Source organism: Cheilinus undulatus, linkage group 19, assembly GCF_018320785.1.
Source record: "Cheilinus undulatus linkage group 19, ASM1832078v1, whole genome shotgun sequence".
Classification (NCBI taxonomy): domain Eukaryota; kingdom Metazoa; phylum Chordata; class Actinopteri; order Labriformes; family Labridae; genus Cheilinus; species Cheilinus undulatus.
In genome coordinates, this window is record NC_054883.1 from 10997050 (window position 1) to 11013487 (window position 16438).

Here is a 16438-nt window from a genome sequence, read left to right on the forward strand (position 1 = left end):
TCTAATAAATACTTTATTGAGACAATGTAAACATTGTTCTTTTGTACTGTTGCAGCAGATTTTTACATAAAGCTGATGGAATGACAAACCATACATTGGAGTTAACACGCATTAACTGATTAAACCATAGAAAATACACATTGTGATACATGTTAATGCACTAACAGTGATATAATTCTAGGTTTAAGACATTTGATTGGAGACTGAACCAGTTCCAAGTGCTAACAAATTCCCTGTACATCAACAAATGATACATTTGATTCTTCTGCAATGTTTTAGCAGCATTTGTCATGCATTTCCAGGCTTTAGCTGTTAAAAAATTTCTGACTTTTTTCACGGGGGTGCTTGTTAAAGAAAGAAATGGAACAGACATGAGAAACAGCATGTCTAAAACTGAGCAGGCAGCCGCTTACAACTTTCTCATCTGAGCCATCAACTCCTCCAAGCTCTGTTCGGTTTCTTCCACTGTGTCGCCACTTGCTGCATTCTGGTTCAAAAATGAGGAAACAATACATTTGAGTTGATAAAATACTTAAAAATTGTCCATATGCATTACTGGTAATCCCTCTCCATAAAATTCTGATTAAAAACACATTACCTGCAAAAAGCCAAGCAGCATTTTTTTTATTTCTACAGAGCTCCTGAGGGGATGTGCAGTAAAAAAAATGTTTTGATGTGTGCATGGAAAACTATCTTGTGTGCATGAGGGTATTGCATGTGCATGCTGGTGCTCATGAGAAAATTTTGCATAAGCACATCAGAGTTTCTCATAATTCCTCTAAAGTATTACTGAAGTATTACATGTGCACTAAAGAATTTCTGCCATTTAGTTGCATCACATGAGCTTGATGGTCTTTTGCTGGATATATTTTGAAGAGTTTCACATGCACGTGCAATACTCTCCCATGAGCAGGTAAAACTTACTTCAAGTACAGAAAATCCTCTCCCAACCACAAGAAATTTTCTCATGAGTAAGGACGAGTTTCTGGTTCTAGAATGCTTTTATTTTCCAATCCATGTCCCTTTAGGTGCTCTGTATTTTTCACCATTTTGGAATGAAATCAAAATTGAGACTACTAACAGTGTCTTACTTGTAATTACAAACTGAAGATGTAATTATAATGAAAAAGGTCACAATTAATGTCAGTCTTAAAAACTGTGTTGTGCAGCAGAACACCAACCTCAGCTGGAATGGTGTAAGCCACAGTAATGCCTTCTGGGAGATCTGGCACAGTGCCTGATGCAGCCTGTAACTCTGCGTCCGTCACCTCTGATACTATTTCAATACCTGCACAACACCATTGCACGTATAAGTACACAAAAGAAGATATGTTGTACAATGAAATAAAAGGGAAATAAAGTTAGAAAAGTTATTTGTTGCTAACCCCACTCATTGTCCTCATGTATGACTGCTTCCTCTTCTTGTACAACTTCAACTTTTGGCCGCTCTGCTTCTTTTATCTACAGAAAGAATTCAAACATATGGACATAGTTACAGCACTTAAAATTCCCAATAAAACTAAAAGATTAATTTGTGTTACATCAAGAACAGATGGTAAGCGCTCACCTTATATTCTTCCTGCTGTCTCCTGCAGTGGCGGTCATTACACTGAGGGTTTGCTTTCATGGCCATGCTTGGAAAGAAGTCCTGCATGGCGTTATAGCCAAGATAATAGCTGACAGTCCCGAACTTCAACAAGTACCTGAAAACAAACAAAAATAATTACACATGCCAAATGTTACATGATCTCTGGGTCTCCATTTAGATCCATGCAAAGATATCTCACTTGAGCACGTTTTGCACCAGGATGCCTGCGACCACACCCATCGTTGTTGGTAAGCTGGCGGCACACACGCCCTCTCTTTTCAGGGTCTTCTCATCAATGTTTGCTGCCACCACCAGAGGAGGAGCACACTAAGAAAAGGAGCAGTCAAATCATTACAGTGTAGCATTTTAACTACAGAGCAACGCTGAGTAGAGCAAAGATATCAGACACTTACAGCAAAACATGCCGTCTCTCCAGGAATGATGAGCTGGATGTGTCCTGAAACTGCGTTCTCACTCACACCAGACTCCATCCAAATCTGACCAAGTTCATTGCAGGCCTAAGATAAAAGTAAAAATGTAATTTAATCTGCAAAAGCAACATGCAAAGCACAGAGTATGGTAGCTCTTTGTGTAACTTACTGTGTTAATGGCCATTCTTGCCTCAAAATTGTCAACACAGCTCAGGACTAAATCCACTGGCTTCCCTTCTTCCAGCCCTCCATGACTGCAAAGGCACATACTCATTTAAAGGACTGCAGCATTATGATGGAAAACTAATACAGACGTGTAAAATCCTACCTGATACGGTCCATGAAATGTGTAAAATTTTCCACTGTGGTGATGTTGTAGTTGTGGGTCTCAAATGACACATCTGGGTTGATGCTCCTGTAAAGTGAATATGACATTTTAGCAAACAAAACTAGATTTCTGGTGGATTTATTCTCCACAAAAGTTTACCTGAGTGTGTGTTCTGCAGCTTCCACCTTACTGAGGCCTGCTTGATGAGGCTGGAAAAACAGTCTGTTCATGTTGGCCAGCTCTACTTTATCGTAGTCAAAGAGGAGCAACTGTGATGGTAGAAGCATGTGGAGATTTGAGGTGAGCACAGGAAGAAGAAGCTGCCAAATGACTATACTTCAACAAAAAGAAGATAAAGAAAGTTGTATTACCTTACCAATGCCACATCTCGTGAGCATTTCAGCAGTCACGCTGCCGACTCCACCAACACCAACCACAGCAACTGTAAATGTCCGGATTTTCTGTCAACAAACATGAAGGCAGAATTTAATTTTCAGAGCTGGTATTCAGACAACCTGTGACACTGACTTAAAAATGTTATCAAGTAATATTAACTTTATATTCTAATATCATTAGCACAAAAGCCACATTATCCAATCAGCATCCCTTCAGCTAGCATGGTATTAGGATTTTTTTCCTGTGTATATGAACAAACTAAAAATGGCCCTCATAATTAAAAAGGAAGACGTTTTGGCTGGTTGTCTGGCCAAACTGAGTGATCGGAGGTATAACGCCTTAGTAAGAGAACCCAGTGGTCACTCTGACTGAGCTCCAGAGATCCTGCGTGGAGATGGGCCAGTGACCAGCTCTTGGAAGAGTCCTTTTTGTGCCAAACTTCTTCCACTTAAATTTATGAGGGACTGTGCTCTAAGAAACTTGAGTGCAGCAGATTTATTATAACCTCCCCAGATCTGTGCCTTCCAAAAATCCTGATTCTGAGCTCTGCAGGCAGTATCTTTGACCTCATGGTTTGGTTTTTGCTCTGACATACATCATGAGCTGTGAGGTCTTCTATGGAGAAGGCGTGTGCTTTTCTCAATCATGTCCAATCAGTTTAATTTACCACAGGTACACTCCAGTCAAGCAGTAGAAGCATCTCAGCAAAGATTGAGAGAAATGGAGCTTAAGGGTCCGGATTTTTATGTTAATGTGATATTTCAAGTTTAGTCTTTAAATAAATCTTTTTTATTATTCAGCTTTCACTTGTCATGATGTGGCACTGGCTGTAAATTAATGAGAATAAATTATTATTATTATTATTATTATTTTTACTGTAGCACCAAGCTCCAACATATGAAAATTGAAAAAAAGTGAAGGGTTCTGAAGACTTTCTGAATCCACTGTATATCAATTTACAGTCTAGCTTATTTAATCAGTTAAAAAATAAACTTCTTCAAAAAATATAAGGACTAAAATGTAAGGACTTAATGACTTAAACTGGACTAAAATATGTTTGAATTTTTGTCAACTAATACTGGAACCTTCAAGTGTGAAAATGACTAAAACTAAAGGGTACTTTAATCTAAGGACTAGGACTGCATTTAAAACAGGTGCCAAAATATTTACTCCATTAGCTATACATGTATAGGTCAACATCATCCAATAAAAAATAAATCTGCCCACTTTGTCCACAGGGGTCGCCAAATTCAACACAAAGCACAAGATCCTCACAGGAGCTTTAAAGAACAGTTCCAGTTCCTCCACTCTCATGCAACCACACTCTAGCTTTAGCTCCCTAACGATCATACCTCATAATCATCCACGACACCCATTCTCTTCAACGCCATCAGCCGACTGCAATGAAAAAACACATAGCCGGGATTAGCTTGTGGTCTGTGATGTCCCACCATATGGGATAAGTGAGTCATAAGGCGTAGCCTCTTGGCACTCAGCAGTACATACAGAAATCTGACAAAAGACAAAATCATAAAATAAAAAGTCACCTGTATGGGTTTGAATCCACGACTTCGGCGCTCATCTTGTCAATCTTGGGTCTGTAAAGTTCCTGGCTCTGAGCATCCTCCGCCGCACACTGCTTCTGCTTACACTTTATCAATTCATTCTCTAACTCCCTCACCCGCAGCTTCAGCTCCTCCACCGTCGCCATTAAAGTCTGACAAGTGTCCCCACACAACACGGGAGGAAAACAGATTTCTAAAGAAAAAGGCGGAAAACTAGCAAGACGACTAAATACGTTCAGAAAGTACACGTCTTCGCAACTAAAATCAGCTGTCAGGATATGTGTTCCGGTAAATAATGCCCGTGCAGAAACACGAACATCTAAAGAATTCCAACGTTATTAACAGACTGTGTCAGCAAACTCTTAATTATTTTAGTCCACCTTTATTAACTCCTTAATTTTATTTAATGAACTGCTTAAAATATGAGACATTCAATGGGAAATTTAAAACGCTCTTATGACGTTACGTAGATGTGCGCAAGCGTAATCGGTCCGACATCTACCAATGTTATCAACACAGCGAAAGTTACAGCAACAGTTCACCTGGGAATGATTAATCCACTGAGGAACTGAGACATGGAAGAGCAAACAACTCCTGTACGACCGCAGCATAAATTCAGTGTTGACAGACTCCAGAGATATCTGTCTGTGAAGTCACTGGTGTCAAATAATGACACTGTCACTGTCAGACAGTACAGGTAAGATAGTTAAGGCTCAGGTGGTCGGTTTTAACAAAGTTTGAAAGATAGTGTTGTGTAAATGGTGTGTAGCTAACTCATAACGCGCCAACACCTTTCCGTTGTCTGTATTTGCAGTTTCGGTCAGTCAAACCCAACTTTTCTGATTCAGACACCGTCAAACAGCTATGTGCTCAGGAAGAAACCCTCGGGTGAGCTGCTGCCAGGGGCACATAAGGTGAGGTTGACAGGTTAATAAGTCTCTAGCACTTCAGTCTGTCCTCCAGCAGGGGGAGAAATTACAATTCATTTGTTTGACAGTTGTGCGTATCCGGCTATGCAGCTCTACAGACGGGTACAATGTTTTTGCATAATTTACTGACTTTCAGGAGACAATGTCCCTTTAAACAGTGTTGGCTTAAATGTACACTATGGCGAAAATTCTTGAAGTATTTAATATTTTACCCAGAAAGCCTCTGTGTGTGGCACTGTTTTGCAGTGCTACCACTACATGTTCTTCTGCCTCATACCTGATGGTGAGTCCTGCAGGCTCTGTCAGGGAAACTTTTAACAGATTAAACTAAAAGTAATTATTTCACCTCAGTTTTCCACTTCAACAGATGATACATTGTTGTCATATGGTAAACATAACACAGTGTAGGCTTGTCTAAATGCCAGGCATTACATAAATAAATCAACAGTCCAGAAACCTGAAGAAGGTCCCTAACACACCAGCATTCAGTAAGGCAGGGAACTCAGGATGGGGAGTGATGCAGACTGCAGGTCTCTTTGAGCTGCTGCCCTCTGATCAGAAATGTCCTGTAGAAGTTTTGTAACCAAGTACCACTCGTGACAACTGTAGATCCATGTTCATAGGCTTACAGTTACATCTACACCACCAGGTAAGTCAGGATCTCTCCTGCTAACCATTCTCCATTAAAGTGTATCTTCTCTCTGAGTTTCCTCCTGTAGAAGTTGTTCCTCTGTGTACTCTGATTAAAAAAGGTATCCCCACGTATCCACAGTACACGACCCGCCATCATCATTCGTTAGAGTAGCTTTACATTAACAGCGCTAACCTCCCCAGTGTGGGTGGATTTCTGCTGTGGTGGGTGTCACAGTGACTCCAACTATCCACTTTAGCAGGTTGAATTAATCAGCGACAGAACCTGTGCTTTCTTCTATCTGTGCTTGGCTGTCAGTGTTTATGGAATTGCATGCTTGTTGCAAAGAGGCTGATTTTGGGGCCATTGTTCTCAGATGCCTGCGATATGGCTCAGCCTCTCTGTGCCAACCCATCTTTATGCACTGACTCAAAGCAACTTACAGAAGAGCAACCTTTGACACACATTGTCTCTGCCTGCTTCAAAGCCCCTCCCCGCCCATGGTGGATGGTGCTTTAAGAAAAAAATTATTAAAATGTTACTGAAACGTTTGACACACAGTGAATACTGTTAAACACTATAGGAACTGAAACTTTAAACACAGTTCCTCAAGGCAGTGAGAAACAGAGGCAGATGGAGTCTGTAACTGATAAATTAGGATTTAAGGAGAATCCAGCTGAACAAAGTGAAAATTTCCTTTTGTATAATTTGATTTGTTCCAGTAATATTAAACAACAATGACAATATTCAAAACAGATGTTTAAATCTTTTCCAAATGTGAACTTCACGCAGCAAATCAAAGTCCTCTATTATTTTAACAGTTAATGCAAAACATTTTAGGCTTTATTTAACATGCGTAAAGAGGCTTCCATTAAAAGTGATGGCAGAAGTTTAAAGGAGAATAGAGGGGAGATGAGGAGAGGTTTGACACCAACATTGTCTAAGAATTTTAAAGAAGCTCATGTAACCTGCTGATGTTTTTAAATAAACATTTAATTAAGTGTTTTATGCCTAATATCCATTAAAGAAAACGATCCAAGAATCATTCGTTTTTTTTGTCAATTATAGCACTTCAAAAAAAAGAAAACTGGTATAGGCAAAAAAAATTATATCAGCAGATCAAACAAAAAAAAAAAAATCAGCATTAGCCAAAGATATTACTATAAATGTGTTGCCTATATCTTGCAGATAACAAGGACTTTTATCTCTAATGTCTCAGTAACTGTCCTAACATCGGGTGTATATTTGTAATTTTCTTTTTCATGTAAACAGAGAGAAGTGCTTTATCAAGAGGAGGGCTTGTATTAATTAAGTTGATGAGGGAAAATGGAGCATATGTTTAGTCTCATACCAGATGTGCTTGATTTGGCTTAAGAAACAATCTCCCAACAACAAAACAGAGGTAAGCAGAAATGCTGAGTGGCCAGTAACTTTGCAAAACCACTAGCCACAGTGGTGGGTGGGCAAAAAAGTTATATCTAAAACCCTGAACACGCAAATTCACGTTGTGAGTTTTTTTTAACTGACAATACAGTTGTCCCATAGGCCAATACTACCAAACTAATCTGAGCTGATACTAATATGATTTATTGTAAAGAACACCAAGTCAATCCTGCTCTAGTATCTTAGGATACCGAAATCTGCTGATAATATTGTTCATCTGTATGAACTACAAAAAAAAAGGTTGATTCCGTGTTAGATAAAGTGTGTACATTTTGAAACAGGCTGTATTATAGATTGCCATGTTAATTTCAGTCTAACTGCCAGAGATCTTTTTTTTTTTTTTTTTTTTACAAACAAATTTTACCCCTTTAAGACAAGTTTATATTGGTCTCACAGGTCCCCAAAACATGTCTGTAAAGTTTGTTGCTGAAAAAACACTCCACTATTGGATTTTTGCATGTCTAAAAACCTTCTGTTTCAGCCCTGCTCAGAACAAGCCATATCTGTGTCTGTGGCTTTAAATGTTAGTAGTCTCTCTGACTCCGCCCATTGACCACACCCCTCTCAGGAAAATTGATGTGGAATAATTGATGTCGCTCTCCTTTGAGAGGAGGATCAGGAGAGGAGGGTGGGACTTTCCTTCAAGCAGGAAGGGCCAACCGAACCTGGAGGCGGGGCTAACTCCCCACATGACATCATGAGGGGAAAGTCTGAGAACAGTTCTTTCAGCACACATTTTCTTAAAGATGGAGAAAGAGAGTGGGGGAGGGAATGGATTTTTGTAGTTCTTGGGGAATTGTGGACAGGCCAGGGGCACATATTTGTGTTAGAAAAGCCTGAAAAGTGTGTTTTGCATAATATGTGACCCTTAACAATTCTAATTACTTATAATTTAACAGAAGGTACAACTATAACTTCAGTCTGAATTAATTTCACCAACATTTTAACTCAAAAACAAAAAGAAATAGAAAATACATAAAGCTTGATAAAGAATTCAAGCCAATTTAAGCTCATTTTAAGAGCCATGGACATAGTATTTACTGATTATTTAAATATATATTCTGTATTTTGTAAATGTATTTAGTAGGGGTGCAACAATTCACAAAATTCACGGTTTGGTTCAGTTCGATACGTTTTGGTCATGGTTAGATACTTTTTCGATAAAAAAATAGAGAAATTTCCATGCCTTTTTTTTTACTTGTTTATTGAAAATTAAATGTATCTGGTGCAGCTGTATTTGACACATGTTCTGCTGTGCATATTTAGCACCATACAAAACAAAACAGCACCATGTAAAAATAAGAATAATATTAAAAAATTAATTTATCTGATGGAGAAATCACCCATCTTATGTGGTGCATTCTTAGCAGCAGAGTGTATATTACAAATAAATTGCTCCCTAAATATTTTTTGAAACATTTGAAACATTCTAACAACACAGAATCAACCAAATACTGTACTATATCATTTGGGGGTCCCTGATGGTGTATTTTCTATTTTTGGCAGAATATCAAACAAACACACCCAATCCCTGACATAAAAACAATTTTAGAACCACTGTTCTATGGTGTACAATTCTATAAGAATATTTAAAAAAACATCAAATGAAAAATTAAATCTATCTGGTGCAGCTATACCTGACACATTTTCTGCTGTTGCAGAGCATATCCACTGAGCTTTCGGCACAGAGCGCCTCTTCAGAAGTTGATAAAATAAATATAAAATTGTGAATTGTTCGATTCAGTGGTCTCGGCTTGGTCCACCATGTATAGAATGGTTCAATACAGATACATGTATTGTTGCGCCGCTAGTATTTAGTTATGGATATATTACATAGATAAATACAGCCAGCTACTTCTCTTATTTCTGCAAAGAGCTAAACATGTAGGAGTTATCAAACATGATCCTAATGTTTGTATTTTTCACATTTTCATGGCAGATTGTCCTTTATTTTCATTCCTGGGGCCGGCAGTTGCCCACCTCTGATATATATGTTGCCAAGAGAATATCGTTATCACTGATTAGCTTTACACTAGACTATGACTATGTGTTTGCTGACACCCATGGGCCCCAGACAGCCCTCTCCTTGACACCACCCCCCATGGGTAGCCCTGGTCATAATTACAGTAAGTCCATTTGTTTATCTGAATGCCAGTTACAGAAATGAAGCTCACATTTTGTACCCTGCAAGTGAAAAATAGTAGTTCTATAACTTTTATATATCTAGTGAATTTGTAATGTTCTTCTAACTATTGGAAAATAAAGGAATAAATCTAAGAACATTCTGTGTGTGTCAGTTTTGGCACTCACTTTGAACAAAGCAGTTTACCTCGTCTCTTTGCTGTTTTTGACACACTGCATGAGGGCAGAAGAAGTAACATACAAAGTCAAAACAAAACAAAATGAACAGTAAGTAAATAATAAAAAAATATCACAGTTTTTGCCAATGACAACAGGATTTAACTTGATCCATAGAGGTGGACTTTTTTGTCAAATGACTAAGGATGTTGTCTTTTTCCAGGGACAGAGTTCAAGAAGGTGGGTGCTACCTCACAGGCTCTGGCTTAAAGGAGGAGAGAGCAGGTCTGGAGGAGTAAAGACGTGGTGACTGGTAGATAGGGAGTGGGATGTTGTATGTGATGCAAGACTTGACTGGGAAGCAGAGAAGGTGGATGAGCATGGAGGTGATGTTTTGGCAGGACTTAGTGTGGGTGAAATCCTTGCAGCTGGCTTCTGCCCGTACTGGTGCCTGTCCAGGGTTAGGGTTAGATAGGTTCTCCAAACACAACTCTATTATAATAGTTTAAGTTGGAAAGTGATGAAAGCAACACGTGTTTCTACCATGTAGTCAGTGAGCAATGGTCGGAATCTGGGAACATTTTAAAGATGGTAGAAAGGAGATTTGATGTGTACTTTTACTTTAAAGAACATTTTGAAATCAGTCATTTTACTTCTACTTAAATATATTTTGGAAGGAAGAATTGTGTTTCATTACATTTGTAAAAGCATCATTTACAGAGAATTAAAAAGTTGTTTGGCTTTGAGTACACATGACAGTCAGTAGCAAATTGCAGGGAACAATTCGCCATCACATCCCCATACATTTGTTGCATTTGACTTTATCATAAAGGTGTGACTTCACCTGAACAACCAGGTTTGACATCCATAGTCTCATGTTGTTATTGCCAATAAGGAAAGATTATATTGTACTGTACAACTTCTCAGTAGCTACTCATTATTTTAAATAAACTTGTACTTTTTTCACCTTTGTTATCAATGGAGCCCTCTATAAGAAGTCCATTTAATTACAGTTATCAATCTAAAAATAGATAATAGAAATCTGAAGTTTAAAAATGTTGGACCATGTGTCAGGTCTTGCAGTATTGGGTTTGTTGTGATATTGATGATGGATCTTTGTGTCTTTGTTTCTAAGGTGGATAGGGAGTATCGGGTGCAGAAGGCGCTGTTCTCTGCAGGCTTTCCTGTTCCTCAACCTCTTTTGCACTGCACCGATGCTGAAGTAATTGGAACAGATTTCTACCTGATGGAGCATGTAAAGGCAAGTTCACATCAGTATTAAGTCACTGCATTCATTTATTGCACCTTTGCTTGACCTTTATTCTATATTCTAATCATCAAAGATGACATTTATATGCTTCTACACATGTACTTACAATAAGAACAATGGATACTTGGATTTTGATTTAAAGCTATTATAGAGTTACAGAGTCTTGCTTCTTCGATAGGGCCGTATATTCAGGGATCTGCGTCTTCCTGGAGTGCGTGCAGCAGAGAGAACTGCTCTTTATGTGGCTGCAGTGGAAGTGCTAGCGAAGCTGCACTCACTGGACCTGGCATCATTGAACCTTGAAGGGTATGGAAAAGGGCCAGGCTACTGCAAGAGACAAGTAAGAAAGAGCAATCAATCAAAACACTTAAGAGCACCTCTTGAAGATTGAAGTGAGCTGTGTGACAATCCTAAGTGGATCTTGTGTCTCTTCAGGTGTCCACCTGGACGAAGCAGTACAAAGCAGCAGCCCACAGAGACATTCCAGCCATGAATGAGTTGTCTGATTGGCTGAAGAATAATTTGCCAGCTAATGATAATGAGGTCACGCTTGTCCACGGAGACTTTAGAGTGGACAATTTGATTTACCATCCAACAGAGGTGTCAGTTTTAACATTTAGTGTTACGTGTCTGCCGCATTTATACACAAGTAATGCTTCTAACTAGTATTTGTTGTCATCAGGCTCGTGTCATAGCAGTGTTGGACTGGGAGCTTTCTACTACCGGGCAGCCCTTGGCTGATTTGGCCTACTTCCTGATGCCTAAATACTGGCCTAAAAACCTCAACATCGTCAGCACAATGGGCAGTTTGAAAGGGATAGAAGGTACGATGAATAACCATTGACTGTATATTAATATGGACAACATGTCTCTTGCCACTTGTGTTGCACAAGTGCTTAAAAAGCACAAATGCATTGCACTGGTAATGTTATTTGGAGACATGATATGCAGAAAGGAGCTGATTCTTGTGTCAGTTTAAGCTGACAGTATTATGGAAAGTTCACTGAATGTAGTGTGTTAGTTACATTTTATCTTAACTCTCCTCCTCCTTTTTGCTAAAGTCTGATTTATGATCTGCACTGATGCTACACCATAGCATAGCCCTCAACCCTACACAGGAGCCTGTGCACGTAGCCCACATGCACCTCCTAAGAAATGTAACCATATGCTAAAATGGTGCAGACCACAAGCCCTGTGGTTGGCCTGCTGATTAGCAATGGTGACTTCCAGTCTCTGGACAATGTCAATGTGTGATCTCTGATGTGAGATAAGGGGCTTGAGATAGCACTACAAGAAGTAAACTCTTCCTGACCGCATTTGAGAGGAAATCAGACATGCATTTCCTCTTGCTCCGTAGCCAAACCACTTCAAAACTTCCCCTTCAGCTGATTCAGAAGAGACTATACTCTCCATTTCCAAAGTCTCCTCTCTTTTCTTCTTTGCAATAATGGCAGTAAAATGATTTAATATTTCTCAGGTCCAACTCCAAAATAATATGCTTCTGTGTGCACAAAGAAGAAGGAACTGTGACACTGGGACCAGGAGCTGGCTTTGCTGAGTAACATTTAAGCAGAGTAATGCCAAGCTATGTGGGCACACGTGCACACAAGTATGTGATTCTCACTTTGGTGTAGATAAAAGTTTAGATTCAATGCAGATGCATAAACTAGGCTTTATTCTGTCCTGCAAAGATCAACATTGATAAACAGAGTTTGATCACAACGCTCTTTATTGCATCAACTTACAAAAAAAACATGAATCAGAATAAAGAACGTGTGAAGTTAAATATGAATGAGCATAACCACCACAGCTCCACCTGGGTTTGTAAAAAAAAACTTGATTTGTATGTCAGTTTTGTAGTTCGAATTATGTCCCATGTGTTAAATGGAGGAGGCAGAGTTTATGACCTACAGTACTGTGTAGAACTTTTAGGCATGCTTAAGCCAAAAATTAAGGCAGAAGTTAAGCGTAAAGGAGGATTGACATGATCCTGGTCATACTCTTGATGTCCTTGCATGCCACCAGGGGCATGGGAAAATAATCTGTTGAAAAATAATAAAGTCCACACCTTTAGGGTAGAGTAAGGGGTGAATGTGCCACACCTAGGGTGCTGTCCAGGCAGCTAGTAGGGTAGCCACAAACTACAGGTGGTCTCCTGGCGTATCAGGGGTGAAAAGCCCCAGTCAAAAAAAAAAAAAATGACCTTGGCTGCGTGCAATTCACGTGTGGGTTGTCATGTGTGGAGATTGACGCTGGCTTCCCAGCCCTCTCTCCAGACACATCAGGCCACTGCATGGGATAAATTTTTTGTACCCTGCAGGCCTAAAACTTATGCAGATGATGGTATACTACAGCCATTCAGTAGGGGGCACATTTAGTTTTTGATTTGTCTATTCTGCCTTGTTCATCATGATATTCAGTCTCTTCACAGCATAGCTAGTTTAGAAAAAGCGACAAATAGATGGATGTGCTGTGTTCTTTCAAGCTCTTTTATTTTTTAATTGATTTTTGTGCCTTTTTATGTCTAAAAATGCAGGAATCCCTTCGGTAGATGACCTGATCTCCATTTACTGCCAGTGCCGTGGGATCCCGTCTGCTCTCCCAGGGATGAATTTCTATCTGGCTCTGTCTGACTTTAAAATGGCAGGAATTGCCCAGGTTAGCAACCACAGTTTATTCACTTTTTGTAAATATATAATCTTGTTTTTATAACTCAACCATCTGAACAGAAGTCATTTTTGTATTCTTAACTGCAAAGGGTGTGGTCTAGATCTAAATCTAATTTCTGTTTAACAGGGGATCTATGCACGCCATCTTATGGGCAATGCCAGCGCTCCTAATGCAGCCCAGTTTGGCCACTGTGTGGAGCCCTTGGCTCAGTATGCCCTGCAGCTCGCTCAGAGGTTGGTTACAGTTGTGGCTCCTAGAGTTATGTAAGAAAGTGTCAGTGGATGTTTTTACATGTTTTTTAAATCAGTGCAGTGACTCACGTATTCCTATTTAAAGATGCCTGTAATGTGTCGGTCTGTTGCTCTCTGACTCATCTCTCCACTGGTTTAATTTAATCACTCAATTGTTATAACAACATTTTGAAGTTGATGCAACTAAAAGTCTTTATTTTTGTTATAAGAGTTTGATATGATAGCATATTACATAACAGAGATTCTTTTTTCAATTTTATGCCAATGTATCGTCATGGAGTCATTACAACAGATTAATTCCTCTCGCTGACTAAAGTTAAGGCAGTCACAGTTAGAACTTGGCATCCTGCTGCTGCTTCCGATATTCTCTGTTGACTTTTTGATGTGCCACTTGTGTTTCTCTTGCCAGCTCCGTCACAGGTCCCACAGAAGACACTCTGTTCCTGCAAACAGCCAAAGGCCAGACTGTTCTCCAGCAGGTTAAAGACTTCATGAGACAATACGTGCTTCCTGCTCAGCAGGTCAGTGCCAAAAGCTGCCAACAACACGGATCTGCTGGCTCAGATGAACTTTAAACTTGCACATGAAAGGATTTGACAAAGAGGACAGGTGCACTCATGCAATCAGGACTCACCCATTCATCCGGGCCGGGGGGGGGGGCAAGGAGTCAGCTGATGACGTAAATTATATGGCATGCAGAAACATCACCACTGGCTGGGCATTATACTGACTTTTTGAAATATTTTTAGTGAAGCAGTGCCGTATTTCTGAGGATACATACAAAAATTTTGCTTCACGTTTGTGTCTCCTGTAGAGGAAATGCAGGAAAGTATATTACGTATTGTAGAGCAAAACATAAAGTTTAAAATGTCTGTCTTTTCCTGAAGGGACTATAAAACTGAGGGTGTAATTAAAGGGTATGTGTTCAAATTTGCAAAAATGTGTGATTTTTTTTTTTATTGTCCTCAGGAAGTTGCAGAGTATTACTCCAAACACACTCAGTCTCCACAGAGGTGGCACACCCCTCAAATAATAGAAGATTTAAAGGTATGCTTGAAACATTTTGTATCATTCTTATTTTGATTAAATTTGGTGGCCACATTCCTTTGTCAATAGAGATCCATCCAGGATTACTCCAACAATAAAAAGTTAATGATGTAGTCAATAAAAACAAACAAAAAAGCACAAAGAAAAATGTTATATAATTAATCAAAGATATACTGCTTCAATATCTGTCCAGCAGGTTCAAGGGCCACATTTATTTCACATGTGATCCAAACAGGCCACCTCCCTCATGAGTCACACTCACTGCAGTCCAACAGTAACAAAAAAACTGTCATTTCAGCCTTCAGCCTTGTTTTTCACCACTCCTGTTTGCTTTTAAAGTAATCATTAAGTCTAAACATACATAAATGGTGCACCCTCTAATAACCTTTGTAATTATGTGCCCAGGTGAGAGCGAGGGAGGCGGGGCTATGGAACCTCTTCCTGCCCGCAGTCAGTGGTCTCAGTCAGCTGGACTATGCCTACATCGCAGAGGAGACTGGCCGCTGCCTGTTTGCTCCAGAGGTCTTCAACTGCCAAGCTCCGGGTAAAACATCCGGCATGGTGTCAGATTATAGAGGCCATCCACAGTGATTTTTAGTCACATAACCACTGTGTATGAAAGTAGCATGCAACTTTCAAAGTGGATTTTCAGACCTAAACAAATGCTCTGTTCAGACACATCTCCCTCATCCCTCGGCTCCCTGTCTGTCTTCACATTTCTTGTGTCTTTGTCTTACCAACAAGTTTCTATGAAATGAAGAGTGGTGGAAACTGAAATTATGATACTTATTAACATCTGAAAACAAGATTTTGCAAGCATAGGTGATCAGATGCATCTAAGAGTGCCATCCATCCTTTGTGTACACTTATCCCATTTAGAATTGCAGGGATTTGGAGTCAGTCCTCGCTGTCCTTAGGAAAGAGTTGGAGTACACCCTGGCTAACTTATAGTTACAAGGACTTACACCGAAGGGCAATTTAGCATCACCAGTTAGCCTAATGAGCATGTCTTTGGACTGTAGGAGAAAAGCTGGAGTACCCAGAGAGAACTCATGCAAACTCCACTCAGGAAAGCCCTGTCCAACCAGGATTTGAGCCAGGGACCTTGCGTGTAGAGCAGTGCACCTACCTTGGCAGCGTAATCCATCTGTCTGCTGACTATGAGGCCGAGCTCAACCGAAAACTTGGACTCATGCTTGGGGTAACGGATTCACTGAGCAAAACAGTGTGGTATTCCCGGTATCAAAGCCTGTGTATGAAATTCAGAGTCTTTCAGACCTTAGTCCCTTCGGTCTTACTATACTCTTGTGAGGCCTGCAGGTTAACTGATGGACAGGACACTGACTAGAATACTTTGTGGCAACTTCTCTTTGGCACATTTTTGTGTATCATTGGCAAGAACATGTGTCTAATACTGATGTGCTCAGGAGAGCGGGGATGGGAAGGATCAGCTGCCTGATATGGGAAAGGCAGCTGCACCTTTAAGGGCACCTGGTCTGATCCAGCTCACTGCACACTGGGTGCCCATGACCCATTGGGCTGGTCCAGGCGCTTGGGGCGACCCAGTAGTATGATGGGGGCAGCTGGAAGG

The 16438-nt window shown here is 39.9% G+C and overlaps 2 protein-coding genes across 3 annotated transcripts in view; one reads left to right on the top strand and one right to left on the bottom strand.

Moving 5' to 3' along the window:
• Positions 1-21: 21 nt before the first annotated feature.
• Positions 22-4608, bottom strand: uba5 (ubiquitin-like modifier activating enzyme 5). The gene is made up of 12 exons (XM_041814268.1): positions 4291-4608; positions 4096-4141; positions 2719-2808; positions 2507-2616; positions 2348-2434; positions 2189-2273; positions 2002-2106; positions 1788-1915; positions 1568-1703; positions 1386-1461; positions 1182-1288; positions 22-487 (listed from the first exon to the last, which is right to left on the bottom strand). The coding sequence occupies exons 1-12, from the start codon at positions 4452-4454 to the stop codon at positions 410-412; spliced, it is 1212 nt and encodes a 403-aa protein (XP_041670202.1). The 5' UTR covers positions 4455-4608; the 3' UTR covers positions 22-409.
• A 201-nt stretch (positions 4609-4809) lies between these two features.
• Positions 4810-16438, top strand: part of acad11 (acyl-CoA dehydrogenase family, member 11) — a 35825-nt gene continuing 24196 nt past the window's right edge. Inside the window, exons 1-11 of one of the 2 annotated variants that reach the window (XM_041814390.1) lie at positions 4810-5005; positions 5123-5222; positions 10745-10870; positions 11058-11219; positions 11315-11479; positions 11562-11703; positions 13416-13537; positions 13676-13782; positions 14210-14321; positions 14770-14847; positions 15253-15391. In XM_041814390.1, coding sequence (XP_041670324.1) covers positions 4884-5005; positions 5123-5222; positions 10745-10870; positions 11058-11219; positions 11315-11479; positions 11562-11703; positions 13416-13537; positions 13676-13782; positions 14210-14321; positions 14770-14847; positions 15253-15391 — 1375 coding nt within the window. In that variant the 5' untranslated portion in view covers positions 4810-4883. The remainder of the gene's footprint in view (positions 5006-5122; positions 5223-10744; positions 10871-11057; positions 11220-11314; positions 11480-11561; positions 11704-13415; positions 13538-13675; positions 13783-14209; positions 14322-14769; positions 14848-15252; positions 15392-16438) is intronic. The other variant, XM_041814391.1, reaches the window with a different exon arrangement.